We start from the raw sequence: 16466 nt of genomic DNA on the forward strand, positions 1-16466 counted from the left end.
TTTAAAAACAGCTATTTTTAAAAAAAAAGGGGTACAATTTATAGAAATGGTTTTAAAAGGGATACACAAGTGGAAAAAGGTTGCAAACCACTTACCTAGTCAATCAAATTTTTCTCTTTTCTTGTCTCTTCTCACCATGTGAACTTCCCTTATGTGCACATCTTTATGTTGGAACATGGTGTTAGTAATGATTAGTCCATATCCTAAACAGAAATTCAGCAGATACTCATCATCATTATTAGTTTGGTCCTTTTCTGCAAATGTTCTCAAAACTTTTTTATATGGTGTGGGAATTCATTTTCTACTCTGCTGTTACATCTTCAACAAGGACCAATTTTCCCATTTTCTCTATGTCAGTTGCCTAATCTAATTATGTGAAACATTCCTCCACCTGTTCTTCAGAGAACTTTCTGTTGGAGTATAGTCACAAATAAGTTTCATTGTCCATTTCTTCATTTTGAAGTTTGAGCATGTAACTCTACTTGAAACTGCCTTCCAATCAAGAGGTTTATCTTCATGATTGGTGTTGAATGCTATTGCTTCCTTTCCTCAATCATTATTTATTGCAAAAATAACACATCCCATACTTATATTTAGTAAGAGCTCACCTGTTTTTGTCTTCTTTGTCTCAGTAATGCCAATTATGTCCATGTACTACTTTACCAGTTCTGCAAGTTTGATTTCCTTTCAATTAATACTCCTTATGTCGATAGTTCCTATCTTTAATTCTTTTGATGTTTGGTTTATTGTTCTTCTAGATGTTGGGATGGAGTTTGTTCCAGTAGCTGACTTTTCAAAATATATAAACTTCTGTATTAATTCAACCTTGGTAACATTCTGGATCTGGCTTCCATTAATGTGATCCCAATAAAGGTCAAAACTGGTCTGAGTAGCGGCCTATCCTTAATACAATATACACATGAAAGAGAGTGTTTTTTGCATTATAGAATACTAAGGCAAGTGATGTGAAGTTAACAGCCTCTATATACAAGTAGTCCAGTCATGAAGACTGGATGGCAAGTGTAATGCATCACTTGTTTTATGGGCTAACAACAACATATGTTAATTTCATATTTATCGTGATGATTTTGTGTAATTTTTCGACTGAAAGTTCTGCATGATATTATGGACAGAGGAACAGTCAGTCAATATCTTTAGAAGATGGGAACTATGATTATAGTTTGTTAACTGGAATAAATATAGCCACTAAATTGTACTACTTAAGAAATCTGGAAATTGGTTCTGAGATGCCAGAAATGTGTGGGATAGGGACTCTTTGTATTGTTTCCTTGTTATTTGACCTTGGAATATAGGAATCAAAAAGATGTTATGCAGTCAGCTCTGAGAAGCAGAGCAGACTGTATAAATATCAAGGAACATAGTTTCTAGAACTCTTAAGTATAATCTAGTGGCCACATTTATTCCAGTCAACACACTATCATCATGGTTCCCATCTTCTAAAATAAATGTTCTCGTCTTGCTCTTCCTGGCATGTAACAAGTTCCTTGTGACTACCACCTTTCCTACTTTGGACAACCTGGATGTTCAATGGAAAAAGAATACAAGAACACCATATATAATGAATAGGAAGTCTGAGAAATCTGGCTTTGAAAAATATGGAATAGATACAGACCATGATATCCTATGGTCTGAAGTATGCTTACTCCATTGTTTGAATGTTTATTTATTATTATTAGTATTATTATTCAGGCCTCCATGCAGTCAAAAGACTCATTGTGGGAGGTCTTTCCTAAGAAACACAAAGTCTATCGACTCATCAAGGGAAGGTCCCCCCCCCAGCTAAGAAACACAAAGTCTATCATACCACTCCTTAAACTCATTGACTGTTCTCGCTCTCACCACTCCATCAGGCAATGCATTCCATGGTTCAACCACCTTCCATGCAAAGAAACCACTCCTCACCCGCTTGCAAACAGTTTACTTTCGTAACTTCCAGGGATGGCCTCTTGTCATCATTCCTTCCTGCTGTTCAACCAAGTGAAAGAACTCCTTAGTGTCAACCCTGTAACCACTTCTCAACAGTTTAAAAGTATCAATCATATCACCTCTCCTTCTTCTATCCACCAAACTCTGCAGTCCACATTCCCTCAGCCCATCCTCATAACTATCATTGTACAGTCCTGAAACCATCTTTGTTATCTGCCTTTGTACCTTTTCCACAGTTAATTTATCCCCTTCAAATCCTGGGGACCAAATCTGAGAACAATAGTCCAAGTTTGGTCTGATCAGGGTCTTATACAACAGAATGATAACTGTTTTATCTCTGCAGGTCAGCGTCCTTCTCATTATTGCAGCAATCCTCTGTGTTACCATCACCATCTTTGCAATATGTCCCCTGAATTTCAGGTTTCTATCAATCATCAACCCCAGATCTCTTGTCTCCCCTACTTCCTCCAGTATAACTCCTGCCATAGAGTATGCAGCATCCCATCGATGTTTCCCAAACCTCAAGATCTTACATTTTGCTGCATTAAACCGAAATCCCCATTCATTCGCCCATCTATCTAGCTTATTCAAATCCTCTTGCAGAGTTGCCGCATCTGCACTATTACTAATAATCATTCCCAGCTTTTCGTATCATCTGCAAACAACTGAATATTCCCTTGCAATCCACTGACAATGTCATTGATATAAAGGTTAAACAATATAGGCCCCATTACTGAGCCCTGTCGAACCCCACTTGTAACCCTCTGCCTCCTTGAAACTGTCCCACCATACACAACTCTCTGATACCTATTGGACAGCCAATCCTGAATCCAGTTGACCAATCTGACATCCAGACCCATGTGCTGTAACTTAAATATCAGCTTATCATGTGGCATCCTGTCAAATGTTTTTTGCTAAGTCTAAGAAAATGGCAGTATATGCCTTTCCCTCATCTAATGCTCTTGTAACTTCATCATAAAAGGCTAGTATATTGCTAAAACAAGAGCGCCCCTTCACTAATCCATGTTGACTCTCACAGACAACATTACCCTCATCTGCGCAATGCTCTATGCGGTCCTTCACGACTTTCTCCAAGATCTTACTAACTACTAATGACACACAAACTGGCCTATAATTAGACACTTCCAGTCTGCTACTGCCCTTATGCAATGGCACTATCTTACCTTCCTTCAATTCCATGGGCACCTTTCCTGCAGCCAGATTTTCATTGATAGTCTTTCCCTAGCACATTCTCTCAAAACTCGTGGTGAATTACCATCCAGTCCCACAGCTTTACTGACATCCAGAGTACTCAGTATTTGAAACACACTCTCCTCCTGTACCTCAAACCTGCCCAATCCCTCTAGCATTAAAACTGACTCCTCCAGGATGAAATACTCCAATAAAGTGTTCACTGAACAATTCACTATGTCCTCTGCATCAGTCACTCTATTCCCATTTTTATCCCACAATATCATTCTTCCACAGTCATTTCTCCTCCTACTGGTCACATATCTAAAAAATTCCCTAGGATTGTCTTTGGATCTTAGGGCCAATCTCCTCTCATATTCCAGTTTAATCTTCCTTACCATACTAGTCACTCTTCTGGCCTGTGTTTTATACTCTTCATGCATCTTCTCTTCACCTGTCTCCTTATATCTCTTCCATAGCCTCTTTTTCACATGCAATTTCTGTTTAATATTGTTTGTCATACTTTACTCCATATTGTGTCCTCTTGTTCACTTGTGGTATACAACTTACCATTGCTGCTAACAAAATATTCTTTTATAATTTCCCACACACTAATGATATCCCGGCCTTCCAATTCCTCCCTGCATGAAACTTCCCCAAGTTGACGTCTTAGACTATTATAATCACCTGCCTTATAATTCCACATACGTTCCCATCTCTTTGATACTCCTGCATGTCTATTCATTTTCCAAGTCAAAACCATATGGTCACTCTCTCCAACTGGTGGGAGAGATGTCATCTCAGTTATTATCAATTCTTCTGATGCTATAACCAAATCCAAAACTCTTGAACCTCTTGTTCCCTCTATGACATGTTGCCTAAGACATTTGCCTCTCAAGAATTCTAGAAATTCCATTCCTTTATTGTTACATGCATCTTCCTCTACTACTGTAGTTAAAATCTCCCATAACAATCATTCTTCTTCTTCTTGCACTTGCCAAACTCAACTGTCTAAACATTTCCTGGTCCCTACCCTCTTGTGCTCCTGGGTCTGTTAGCAACACCCCACTAAATATCCTGTCTTGCCCACCTCTACCTCACACCATATACTTTCAAAATCATTAGTGCCACTGCCTTTCAAAGTCTCCATTCTTAGAGGACATAGGTCGTCACTTATCATAAGCAGTACTCCACCACCACCACCATGCTTTCCCTTCCTATCCTGCCGAAAAATGCTGTACCCAGCGACTTCTATTCCTGTTATTATATCCTCTTTTGTCAACCACGTCTCAGTGATCCCAATAATTTTTGGCCAGGCTGATGCTATCTGTGCCACCAATTCCTCTCCCTTATTCCGGATACTCCTGGCATTACATAAAGGTTTATTTACACTATCAAAGGTATATGAGAATCTTATTTTAATTACATTATTACATTTTTAATTAATAATACAGTTAATAACTAATAATACATTTCCTCAGTAATGCCTTGCATTGTTTAATGTATAACACAGCTCTCACTATTTCAAATCAATCCATTGTTCACATTCTACTTTGTATTCAGCTAGCCTCTAATGATGGCCTGTAATTTTCAGGTCAAAATATTGTGGCCTTTGAAAAAATATTATTCACTTCTTTCCTTGTGTTACTGCGTGAAGAAACCATTTGGCACAAGTATCTCTAAAAGAAAAATCCAAGCACAGATTCCTGTTTTAGCCAGATTTTTTACACACCTGTTAATATCAGCAGATATATTATCTATTTAATTCATTATCTATACTTTTTCCTTAACTTCAATATCAACTTGCCATGCATCCGCATAAAAGAAAAAAACAGAAATGCATTAAATTGCTAAACTGGTATACATACCTGAGCAAATTTTTTGGTACAAGATGACACAATTCCTTATACTTCTGTACAACAGCTGTTTCACTGCAACTTTTGTACATATTTAAATAGCACTGAAGAACAGAAGTGGAAGGCTTACAGCCAAGCCAAGATAAAACATGTTGCTTTGTACTAGAACTGAAAAGTAAAGTTGATATGAGTATATTAATAAAACAGATTAATTCCATACATTTGTATATTTTTAATGCATTGCAGATGACAGAAAAATCTTACTAATACATTTTTTAGCATGAAGCATGAATATGTATCTAACACATTCTGTACTTAAAAAAATATTTTTGGAAAACATCAAGTGAGTAACAAAGAAAATGATCATGTTGGTAGAAACAAGTGATTTAAGAATGAGGAGGAAGATGAAAGAACCCTTTGAGATAGGAAGACAGCTAAAACAAACTTAGTTGATATTTGTACCTTCACATCAAAGTCAAGTATATACATACGTGCTAAACTAAGATCAGCAGACAGTGCATTGGATGAATGAGTTTAGTCATCATGAGCACGACAAGAAATGAAGGATAAGTATATTAATTTTTGTTTCTTCTGTAATTAGAGAGTGCATTTTTTACAGTGCATAAGTGTTATAAACCTTTTTTCTAAAAATAAGTGCAGTGCTGTTTTTTGTAAAAGAAACACAGTGTAATTCAATAGTACTAAAACAAAACAGGATAACAGCTTTATTCAGGCAGTGCAACAAGAGGGGCTTTTAATTATTGTTACTATTATTATTGCACTCACCATGGAGTAGGCAGGCTCATTGTGGGAGGTTCATTCAACTGACAATATATTTTTCATACAGAATCTTAAAATCATTAACACTCCTCACATTAAAAACACATTCTAGTAATACATTTCATTCACTGACAATTCTTCATGTAAAAAATCTCCTCCTCACACTCCTCCTCATCATATTCTTACATATATTCCAAGGATGCCTCAGGTTCTTCCCCTCTCTCAATCTACTTTTTTTACAATCCCATCTGGATTAATCCAATCAAATCCTCTCACTAACTTAAATGTCTCTATGATATCACCTCTTTTCCTCCTATCTACCAAACTCTGCAATCCACATTTTTTCAATCTCTTTCCATAGCCAGCATTCCAAAGCCCTGATATTGTCTTAGTCACTTGTCTCTCGATTCTCTCCACATCACACTGAAAACCAGGAGACCTGATTACAATAGTCCAATTGTGGTCTGACCAGTGCTTTATACAGTGGCACAACCACTTCCTTATTCCTACATGTCAGAGTACTTCTCATCATAGCAGTACTATGATGTGCAATTTTTCCAACACTAACAGCATTGGAAAGGCTGCCCTCACTAACAGTGTTTGAAAGAGGGCAATATGCCCTCTAAACTTCAGTCTATTCTCAACCACCACTCCAAAATCTTAATCTAATCCATTTCCTGAGGTACAGCACCATCAATATAGTGCACAGTCTTATATTTCTGCACTCCAAAATGCAACACCTTGCACTTATTAAAACTACTCCTTTGTCCAAGCGAAAAGTTTATTCAAATCTTCCTGAAGGGAATTAACATCAGCAGTGCTACCTATAATTCTCCCTAACTTTGCATCATTAGCAAGCAACTGAAGATCCCCAGTCAGTCCACATGATATATCATTTACAAACAAGTTAAACAGAAGGAGCCCAAGAACAGAATCCTAGGGCATGCCACTGGTTACCCTCCTTTTCTGAGACACTGCTTCATCATACACAACTTGCTGGTATCATTCAAAGAGCCAATCTCCGATCCACCTAATCGATACACTATCTATTCCCATCCTCTGCAGCTTGTACACTAACTTATCATGAGGTAATCTATCGATTGCTTTTGCAAAGTCCCATGAATATCACCGTATATGATTTTCACCTTATCTAACAAACTTGTTACCTTATCATAAAATGCAAGTAAATTGCTAAAACAAGACCAACCCTTTACAAATTCATGCTATGTCCATCAACTCCAGTCCTGTATTCTATTCCTAATAAGCCTCTCCACCAGCTTGACTACACCTGCATTTATACAGACTGGCCTATAATTGAAAACTTCTGTCCTAGAACCATGCTTGTGGAGCGGCACTACTTTGCCTTCTTTCCACTCCTAAGGAACCATACCTACTGCAAAACTTTCATTAAATAACCAGATTAAGGGCACAGCTGACTGTTGTGCACATTTCTTAAGAATACTTGGTGATATGTCATCCATTCCCACAGCCTTATTAACATCTAACCCAATCAACACCTGACACACTTCCGATTCTTTTACTTCCAATTCTCCTAATACTTGGAGATTACAGTATGACACACTGATAAAGTACTCATTCAATAATTCCACTATATCCTTTGCAATTGTTATTTCTGCTGCCATGAACTATCCACTAGTATCAACCTGCCATAATTATTCTTTCTCTTGCTTGCCATATAGTAGAAAAATTCCCCTGAGTTAACCTTTGCCTGACAAGCCAATCTCCTCTCATATTGCACCTTTTTCTTTCTTTACCATACCCGTCACCTTCCTTGCCTGCACCTTATTCTCTTCATGGATTCAATCACCACTAACCATCTTGTACCTCTTCATTGTATTTTCTTTTCCAACACAGCTTGCTTGATTTCACAATTCATCCATTTCACTCCTATTCTATTTACTCACTTAACCTTTGGTATGCAGTTATACATTGTTGTGTCAGATACTGCCTTGTAAATTTCCATGCACTGTCAACATCTTTTCTGCTCAGTTCATCTACCTAATGTACTGATGCTAACTGACTACTAAGCTTCTTCAAACATGGAAAGGCTTACGTGTTCACAGTACATGTTAATTTATTTTCACGGTATTGATGACAACACAGAGTAATAAAAAAATAATTAATATTTATTAAATTATTTGCTGATCTTTTACTGGTATTATATCCAGCATCTTCAGAGCACAAAAACAGTTCATCACAGTATGCGATATACAATTTGGTGTAACAGTTGGACTAGTTTAAACAAAACTGACAATGTCAAGTTCTTGCCTAATATCCTCATTTTTAATATGATATTGCCATTGATGCCATCTGTTCATGCCTCTAATCTTTCTCAGGACTCTCATATCTACGGTCTCTAGTCTTTGGTCAAGTGTTTTACTTCTGACCCAGCTCTCAGATCCATAAGTTAAAATTGGTTTGAACACAGTCTTGTATACAGCTAATTTAGTGTTCCGACTAATTTCTTTCTTATTCCATATGAATTTATTCAATTGACTTCCCACCATACCAGCTTTGCTGATTCTGTTGTCTATTTCTATATTTAGTTTACCATCTTCAGTAAAAATTGTGCCTAAGTAGCTGAAATGTTTTACTTGTTCCACAGGTTCTCCATTCACAACACAGTTGACATTTTCAATGATTCTGCCTATTTTCATTGTCTTTGTCTTTTTATTGCTGACCTTCATACCATATCTATTACAACAGCTATTCAATTTAGTCAGAGAATCTTGCAGACTTGTAGTGGATTTATTTAGAAGTATAACATCATCCGCATAAACCAAAGAGCTGACATTAACATCTCCAATTTTGATATCAGGTTTAATACCACATTCCTTCATAATGTGATCCATATAGATAATGAATAACAGAGGGGATAATGTACATCCTTGTCTCACACCAGATTTAACATTAAACCATCTTCCTGTACTTCCTTCAATTCTAACTGCTGACTCACAACTCAAATAAAGACTAAGTATTGCTTGATATAATGCCCCATTGACACCATATAACTGCAGCGTATTGAATAGCTTCTCTCTTGGCACCTTGTCATATGCCTTTTCCAAATCGACAAAACTTAAATACAGATCTTTGTTATATTCCCATGCTTTCTCGACTATTTGTCGTAAAGTGAAGATCTGATCCTGACAGCCTCTATTTGGCCTGAATCCAGCTTGTTCTTCACCAAGCTTTTCTTCCACAATTCTTCTCAACCGTTTCTCAAGTATACTTGCATAAATCTTGCCAGGAACACTCAGTAGGGAAATACCTCTGTAATTCTCACATTCAGTTTTATTTCCCTTTTTATATATGGGTGTGTGACATTCATGGCCATAAAAATTGCAGTTACAGCAGCATTATGACATGGTGCATTGTCTTGCTGAAAGAGACAATGGACAGTTCTGTAGAAATCCCACAAAGCAGGAAACATTGCATTGTCCAGAATGTTCAGATACCTCACAGAGTTCAATATTCATGGCACCACAAACAGAGATCCAATGCCAAACTAGAAAAAACAGGGCCATACTATGATATTGCCACTTCCAAATTTCAATGTTTGGGTTATGCACTCTGGTAAGCAACGTTCACAGGGCATTCGCCACACCCACACCTGTCCATCTGCTGGTAGAGGGTGTAGTATGATTCGTTCGTTGCTCCATAACAAAGTTTTCTAAGCTTCCACATCTTCTACATGCTCTATGCACCACTGAAGATGATGTTGCATGTTGGTTTGGTTAACATAGGGCTTTCATATTGTGGTCCAATTATGGAAACCCATGTTGTGAGTCTTCTAGTCAAAGCCCGGACCTCTGCATTCAACATGTTAGCCGAAGAATGGCAGTTTTTATATATTATCCTCCATTGAATGTGACTGTAGGATGCCATGGAGGAGAATATATAAAAACTGCCATTTGTCGGCTGACATGTTGAATGTCAATTTGTCAACAATTTGTTGAACAGACAGGCCTGCAACATGGCATCCCATCACAATGCTTCTTGCAAACTCCATCAGTTCTCTTGCAACCATTTCACTTGGACACAGTTGCACTGACTTGGAGGTATCATATTCATCCAATTTATACCAGCTACAAACACATGAATCGTCATGTGGCATGATGTACCTTGCCCATGTGGGTGTCTGTTGACTTTTTTCCAAGCAGTGTATATTCCTTACAGAAGCTCTGATGATAGCTGGCCACCAGCCATGTAATCACTTAATTGTCATTTTCTGCAACTGGAAGAATATTTGACACCTCATTTACAATTATGTCCTTTGACAAGATAATCACATCCAAAGCACTTGATCATTGTCTACAGAAAGACCATACTCCAAATAAGATTCTGGGTTACTTGTAGTCAGTGGTGTGCTGGGACCGGCTCGTGCAAGCCAGTTGTTAAAATTTTTCAAATTTAGAGAGCCAGTTGTTAATGTTTTTAAGTTGGGCGAGTCAGTTATTAAAATTCTTTATGAAAGGATAGATGATGAATGGTGGTATATACTTTTGGAAAAAGTATATACTTTTCTCGTAAATATTTTGAAATTGTATAATAAACACTTACATGTATTATTATCAAAAATAAATGCATAAAGGAGAATTCACAAAACACAAACGCAATTTATGAACAGGAATTTGGAAACGATTTTATTTACTAAACAACGTCTGTATTCATTAAAACACAAACACGTTATCAAAACTCCCGAACTGGGTTTTTGAATAAACAATAATGCCTTATTTTTCGGTGAATTTCCAAGAACTTGCAACATTAAGTTCTTGGAAATGCAACATTGTTGCACTATCGATAAATACAAAAATTCGTCACGACGGCTACAGTCTCTGGTCATTTGACTGACTACAAGTGGTAATGTTAGTGTTACATTTTTTTTGTTCAGGATTTCATTTGATAATAGGTTAGTTGTAGGTAATATAGGAAAATTTTCTTTAATATATTTTTTTATTTTGGTTTTTTCTTTTTTTTATAATTAAAATAATTTTTAATAAGGGTTAGAGTTTTGCCATCGAAAAGGCAGATAGCTGTTAGTTGGAAAAATGAAATAGAACGAAACCTCTTAAACATTAAAAGGACAAAATTTGAAGAAGCAGAAACAAAGACATCTGAAGATACAATAGAACTTTGTGAAGAATCAAATTTTTCATAAAGCGAGCCGGTTGTTAAACATTTACCAACACACCACTGCTTGTAGGGCTGAAAATGACTTGAGCACATAACCAGTTATTAGCCAAACTGAAATGACTCCAACCCAGTATGTATAAATAAGGATGGACAGTTCTTTCATATTGTTACCAAAAATATAAATAGGATTTTTCACCACCCCAACAAATATAATGTCTTTATATTAATCCAGATAGCTAATGGATGTAAATAATTCCATGTTTATTATCTTCCTGACTTCCATGAAGTCATTAGAATCATCCTGGAAGTTTAATGCTAGACAATGCAGAGTCTATCATACAACTCCTTAAATTCATCCGTCATTTTCACTGTTGCAATCATCTCAGACATGCCGGTAAAGGTTGGTTGATTGGTAGAGCCTCTGCTACTAACAGCTCAGTTAAGTAAGTTTGAGCGCGGTTAGTAGTTGGAAGGGGTACAATCGTTCAATGCTGTTGGCACACTCTCCCTCGATGAGTCTTTGGACTCCCTGGAGGTGTCAAATAATAACACTAACACTATTTTATGTTTACCAGTGTTCATGCAAAAAATGCTACTTTTTAGCCTCTAATTCATTACTTCTACAACTTCCAGGGATGGCTCCCTTGTCTTTGTTCCTTCTGCTCATTCTACCATATGAAAAGTCTTCCCAGTGTCAATATAATAATAATCTTTCAACAGTTTAAATGTTTCAATCATACTCCCCCCCCCTTCATCTTCTATCCACCAAATTACAGAGTTTGGTGATAGAAGATATATACTGTATGATACAGATATAATTTTTGTTTTCCATCTCCGCAACCTCTCCTAGGTCATTGCATCCATTTTTAAATTCAGGTGACTAGATCTCAGCACAGATATCAAAATGTCATCTGATCAAGGTTTCATAACGTGGAACTACCATCTTCTTATCTCTTGTAGTGAAAGTGCCATCCTCAATATTCAGCAATTCACTAAAATGTCTTCATAACTTCTGCAATGTGTTCTCTGAACTTCAAATTTCGCACAAGATCCCTTGCTTCCTCCATTTCTTCTAGTACATCTTTACCAAGTGATTATAAAGCATTACATCTGTGAATCCCAAATTTCAAAACCTTATATATAGTTGTACTGACATACCCATTCATAACACCTTTTCAGCTTATTCCACCTGAAGAGCCAAAACACCAGCACTATTGCTAATAACCTTCCTAAGATTCACATCATCTTAAAAAAATTCTGAATATCTTTTTTTTTTTTTTTTTAAGAAAATTATGACCCATACACAAGAGGTGGAGGAACTTACAGGCATATCAGTGCAGTGTGTGGGTGCAGATGAGGAAGCTAGAAGTTTAGTAAAGTTTTTTTTTTTTTTTTTTGGATTGCAGGTTGTAGTTGTGGAATACTTTTTGAGGAAGGCTGTTCCAGAAGACAGACGTGGACAGAATAAAAAAGGATGAATAGAAGCAGGTTCAGTGTGTTTGCAAGTGTATGGTAAAGAGATGCTGGGAAGCTGCAGCTCTTGTATTAACAGGTGCAACAGAAAGTGGAGAAATGATGGTTGCCAATTCACTGGAGCAGTGACCATGGAAGTGCCTGCAGAACAGACAGAGTGCTGAAACAATGCACCCGTGAGATAGAGGTTGAACTGAGTCTGTAAGAGAGTGATCATCTGCGAACCTAACTTCCCTTAAAATCCTTGATGCCACCTCTGGATGGAGTCAAGGATTTTAAGGGAAGTTTTAGGTGCACCATCCCAAACATATGAGTATTCTAAACATGGATGGATTTGGAGAGTTGGTTGGGTGTAAAATAGGCTCTTGAATGAAAGAGAATGCCAAGTTTCTTGGATGCTAAGGAGGTCACTGATATGATGTGTTTGTGTCAGGAAAGACTGGAGATAAATGTTAGTCCAAGCAAAGAGATCTGATCTTGCTTGGTAATTTGTATGTTACTGAGGGTAAAGGTAGGTAAGCTGGAATCTCTTTTGCACGAGAAAAGGTAAGACTGTGTTTTACTTTTTGTTGTTCTCGCTCCATTGCAGGATAGTATGTAGATCAATGTTTAAGGCAGTAGTTGGAGATGATCTTGTAGCCTGGGTTGTCAGTACTGCATGGTTTGTCAAATGAGCAGGATGAGTGAAGAGTACATCTTCAAAGCTGTGGATGGGGTTAGTGGTTATTGTGAATAGGTCATTATGTACAGGAGAAAGAGTAGGTGATAGGACAGAGCCTTGAGATACTCCAGCATTGGTGGTGAAGCTTGAAGAGAGGAAGCCATATACCATGCCTTGCATAGAATGACCAGAGAGAAAGCTGGCTATCCAATTACAGAGAATCACAGGGAGATCGAAGGATGGCAATTTGTTTAACAAGCCTCGATTCCACACAGTTTAAAACTTGGGAAATGTCAAGGGTAATAGCACAAGTTTCTCTGAACCTTTCCATGGTATGTGTCTAGTGGTGAATGATGTAAGCTACAAGGTCAGCTGTGGATCTTGAATGGCAGAATCCATACTAGTGATCTCTGATTAATTGGTGGGCCTCTAAGTAGTGAAGGAGTTGGTTACTGATGACATTTTCCATTATTTTGAAGAGGACAGAGGTGATGGCAATTGGTCAGTAGACTTCTATCACCCTTTTTTTGGAATAGGATGGATACAAGATTACTGTCATTGATAAGATAAAAGAAGAGATTATAGGAAGGAGAGGATAGGTCATCAGCAGAAAAAACAGGTTGTCATCGATAAGACGGGAAGGTCTTTGTTGAAAAGACACGAGTAAGTGGTAAAGTAAGGAAGTCAGTGGGAAAGTGTAAGAGCAGTAGTTGGCAAGACAAAGAAGAAAACTGGAGAGTAAAAGAATGTCAGAGAACTTTCTTGAATCACTATCCAAGGATAAGGAACTGTACAGCAAATGTATGCTGAAGTAATAAACACTGTCTTATCAAGTGTTGCCTCATTCAAAGAGGTAGACTACCATGAACTTCCACCATGCACAGTTTTGTGCTCCTCTCTTATTTTCTTCATAAGACAAAGAAGTCCAGTCTTTAGCATTTCCCATGTAATAAAAATATCTATGAAGTAATATGGAATCCATCATGAAAGCTCAGGAAATTGAGTAGTCCAAACTGCATTTGGACTACTCAAGTAATATGTTCCCATTTTGTTTCTTTGTAATATATTCCTATTGTTTATGAGAAATTCTATTTCAATATCTAATTTGGATAAATTGAAAGATAGATACATTCAGTGAGGTTACACAAGTTAAACTGAATATTAAAACTTATTGGTAGAATTAATTTGTATTTGTTCTATGCATTGAATAGGATATGAAGGGGATTTGTTTGAGTTCATTAATGTTAATTTAAAATTGCTTATAAATGTTTCTTCTGATAAATAATCTCTTGTACATAAATTTATGGTAAAAAGTAAATATTATGAAATTTTATTGAGTTTCATTAATTTGTGCAAAAACATAGTGATGCTAAAGTCAATGCACTGTTCCAGGATACAAATCTGAAATAATTTAACCAACAAAGGGTTAAAATTTAAATTATTGTTAATTTACTCCATCTCTAATTATTGGTTTGGACATAAGGGGGAATAACACATACTTATTACAGTATAAGAATCTCACAATTTCACTAAATAATATAATATAATAATAAAATAAAATATAGGAAATGGCACAGCTGACAGGATAAGATCTGATAGGATAGAATTGGATCCGTTTTGACTTAAACATCTATATGTTGTATTAAAGTTTGTCCATTTGATAATAGAAAATGTATACTGAAGGTGATTATGAAGCTAAATATAATAGAATAAAGCGAATTTTCTAAAGCAGTTAATCCTCATCTTGTTATTCCTACATTTTCAGGCAATGATAGTGAAAACGTTGAATCATAATTTAAATATGCAGAGAAACTTCAAGATATTGGGAAATGGTCTGAATTGCACTTGTTAATTATTCTGAGAAATAAGTCAGTAGGTAAGGCAAAAATTTTCTTGAATACTTCACACTTTAGAATGCTTTAGATAACCAATCCTGAATCCAGTTCACTAACCTGACATCTAAACCCATGTACTGCAACTTAAATATCAGCTTATCATATGGTGCCCTCTCAAATGCCTTTGTAAGATAAAAAAAAAGAGAGGAGAATATGCTTTTCCCTCATCAACCATTCTTGTCACTTTATTATAAAAGGCAATCATATTACTAAAGCAAGAACCCCTTAACAAATCCATGTTGACTGTCACAGATAACATTATCTTCATCTGCCCAAAGCTGTATATGGTTCCTCACTAATTTCTCTAAGATTTTAACAACTACTGATGAAACATAAACTGGTTTATAATTTGGTGCTTCCAGTCTGCTACCACCCTTATGCAATGGTACTAACTTATCCTTCTTCCACTCCTTCGGTACCTTTCCCTTGGCCAGACGTTCATTGAAAAGCCAAGTCAACGGAGCTGTCAGTTCTTTAGCACATTCTCTCAAAACCTGTGGTGAAATTCCATCCTGTCCCACTGCTTACTGACATCCAGAGTACTCAGTATATGAAACACACTCTCCTTTTGCACTTAGAACTTGCTCTATCCCTCTAGTATTGAAACCTATTTCTCCAGGATAAAATACCCCAATAAAGTGCTCACTGAACAACTCCACTGTACTTTGCATCAATCACTCTATTCCCATTTTTATCCAACAATGCCATTCTTCCACAATCGTTTCTCCTCCTACTGGCCACATAGCAAAAATTCCTTAGGATTTTATTTGTGTATGGGGGAGCAGTATCAAGAAGGCAGAAGGTTACAAGCGGAGTCCCACAGAGCTCAGTACTTTGACCTGTATTGTTTAACCTTTATATCAATGACACTGTGAATGAATTGCAAGGGAATATTCAGTTGTTTGCAGATGATGTGAAGCTGGAAAGGGTTATTAGTAATAGTGAAGATGTGGTAGCCCTGCAAGAAGGTTTGAATAAACTGGACAGATGGGCAAATGAATGGAGTATCAGTTTACTTGAGCAAAATGCAAAGTCTTGAAGTTTGGGATACATCGATGGAAGGCTGCATAGTCTGTCCAAAGAACTGCACTGGAGGAGGTAGGGGAGGCAAGGGATCTGGGGGTAATGATTGATAGAAACCTCAAATTCAGGGAGCATATTGCAAAGGTGGATAAGGTATCCCAGAGAAGGTGACCTGCAGAGATAAAAGATTTTTTTTTTTTTTTTTTAAATGACGAAACCTGTGGTGCGTTCATAATTAGAAGAAACACACGTATAAACCACAGTGAAAATTATTTAATTGAAAATATTTCATCCTAAGTATCTTAGGACATCATCAGTACAGTATTTAAACAAAAATAGGAATAACATATAGTTAGGGCGCATGATTACAATAGAATCTCATGAAACGTGCTAAAGTAGTACAAAAAAAAAAGAAAAAAAGTTAATTATTTAAACACAATTTTGTATGATAATTTCCCATACTTTAGGAATAGTAAGAACGTCGTT

General features: G+C 36.7%; 1 protein-coding gene across 3 annotated transcripts in view; it reads right to left on the reverse strand.

Annotated features, from left to right (window-relative positions):
- LOC150103013 (DNA-dependent protein kinase catalytic subunit-like) overlaps positions 1-16466 on the reverse strand; it is an 847149-nt gene that overhangs the window by 78307 nt on the left and 752376 nt on the right. For all 3 annotated transcript variants that reach the window (XM_090397444.1, XM_090397443.1, XM_090397442.1), the window contains one exon: positions 5007-5162. In XM_090397444.1, coding sequence (XP_090253570.1) covers positions 5007-5162 — 156 coding nt within the window. The remainder of the gene's footprint in view (positions 1-5006; positions 5163-16466) is intronic.

The sequence above is a fragment of the Typopeltis vanoorti genome, chromosome 9 (genome assembly GCF_054136105.1).
Source record: "Typopeltis vanoorti isolate ZY-2024b chromosome 9, IOZ_Tvanoo_1.0, whole genome shotgun sequence".
NCBI classification, from domain to species: Eukaryota; Metazoa; Arthropoda; class Arachnida; order Uropygi; family Thelyphonidae; genus Typopeltis; species Typopeltis vanoorti.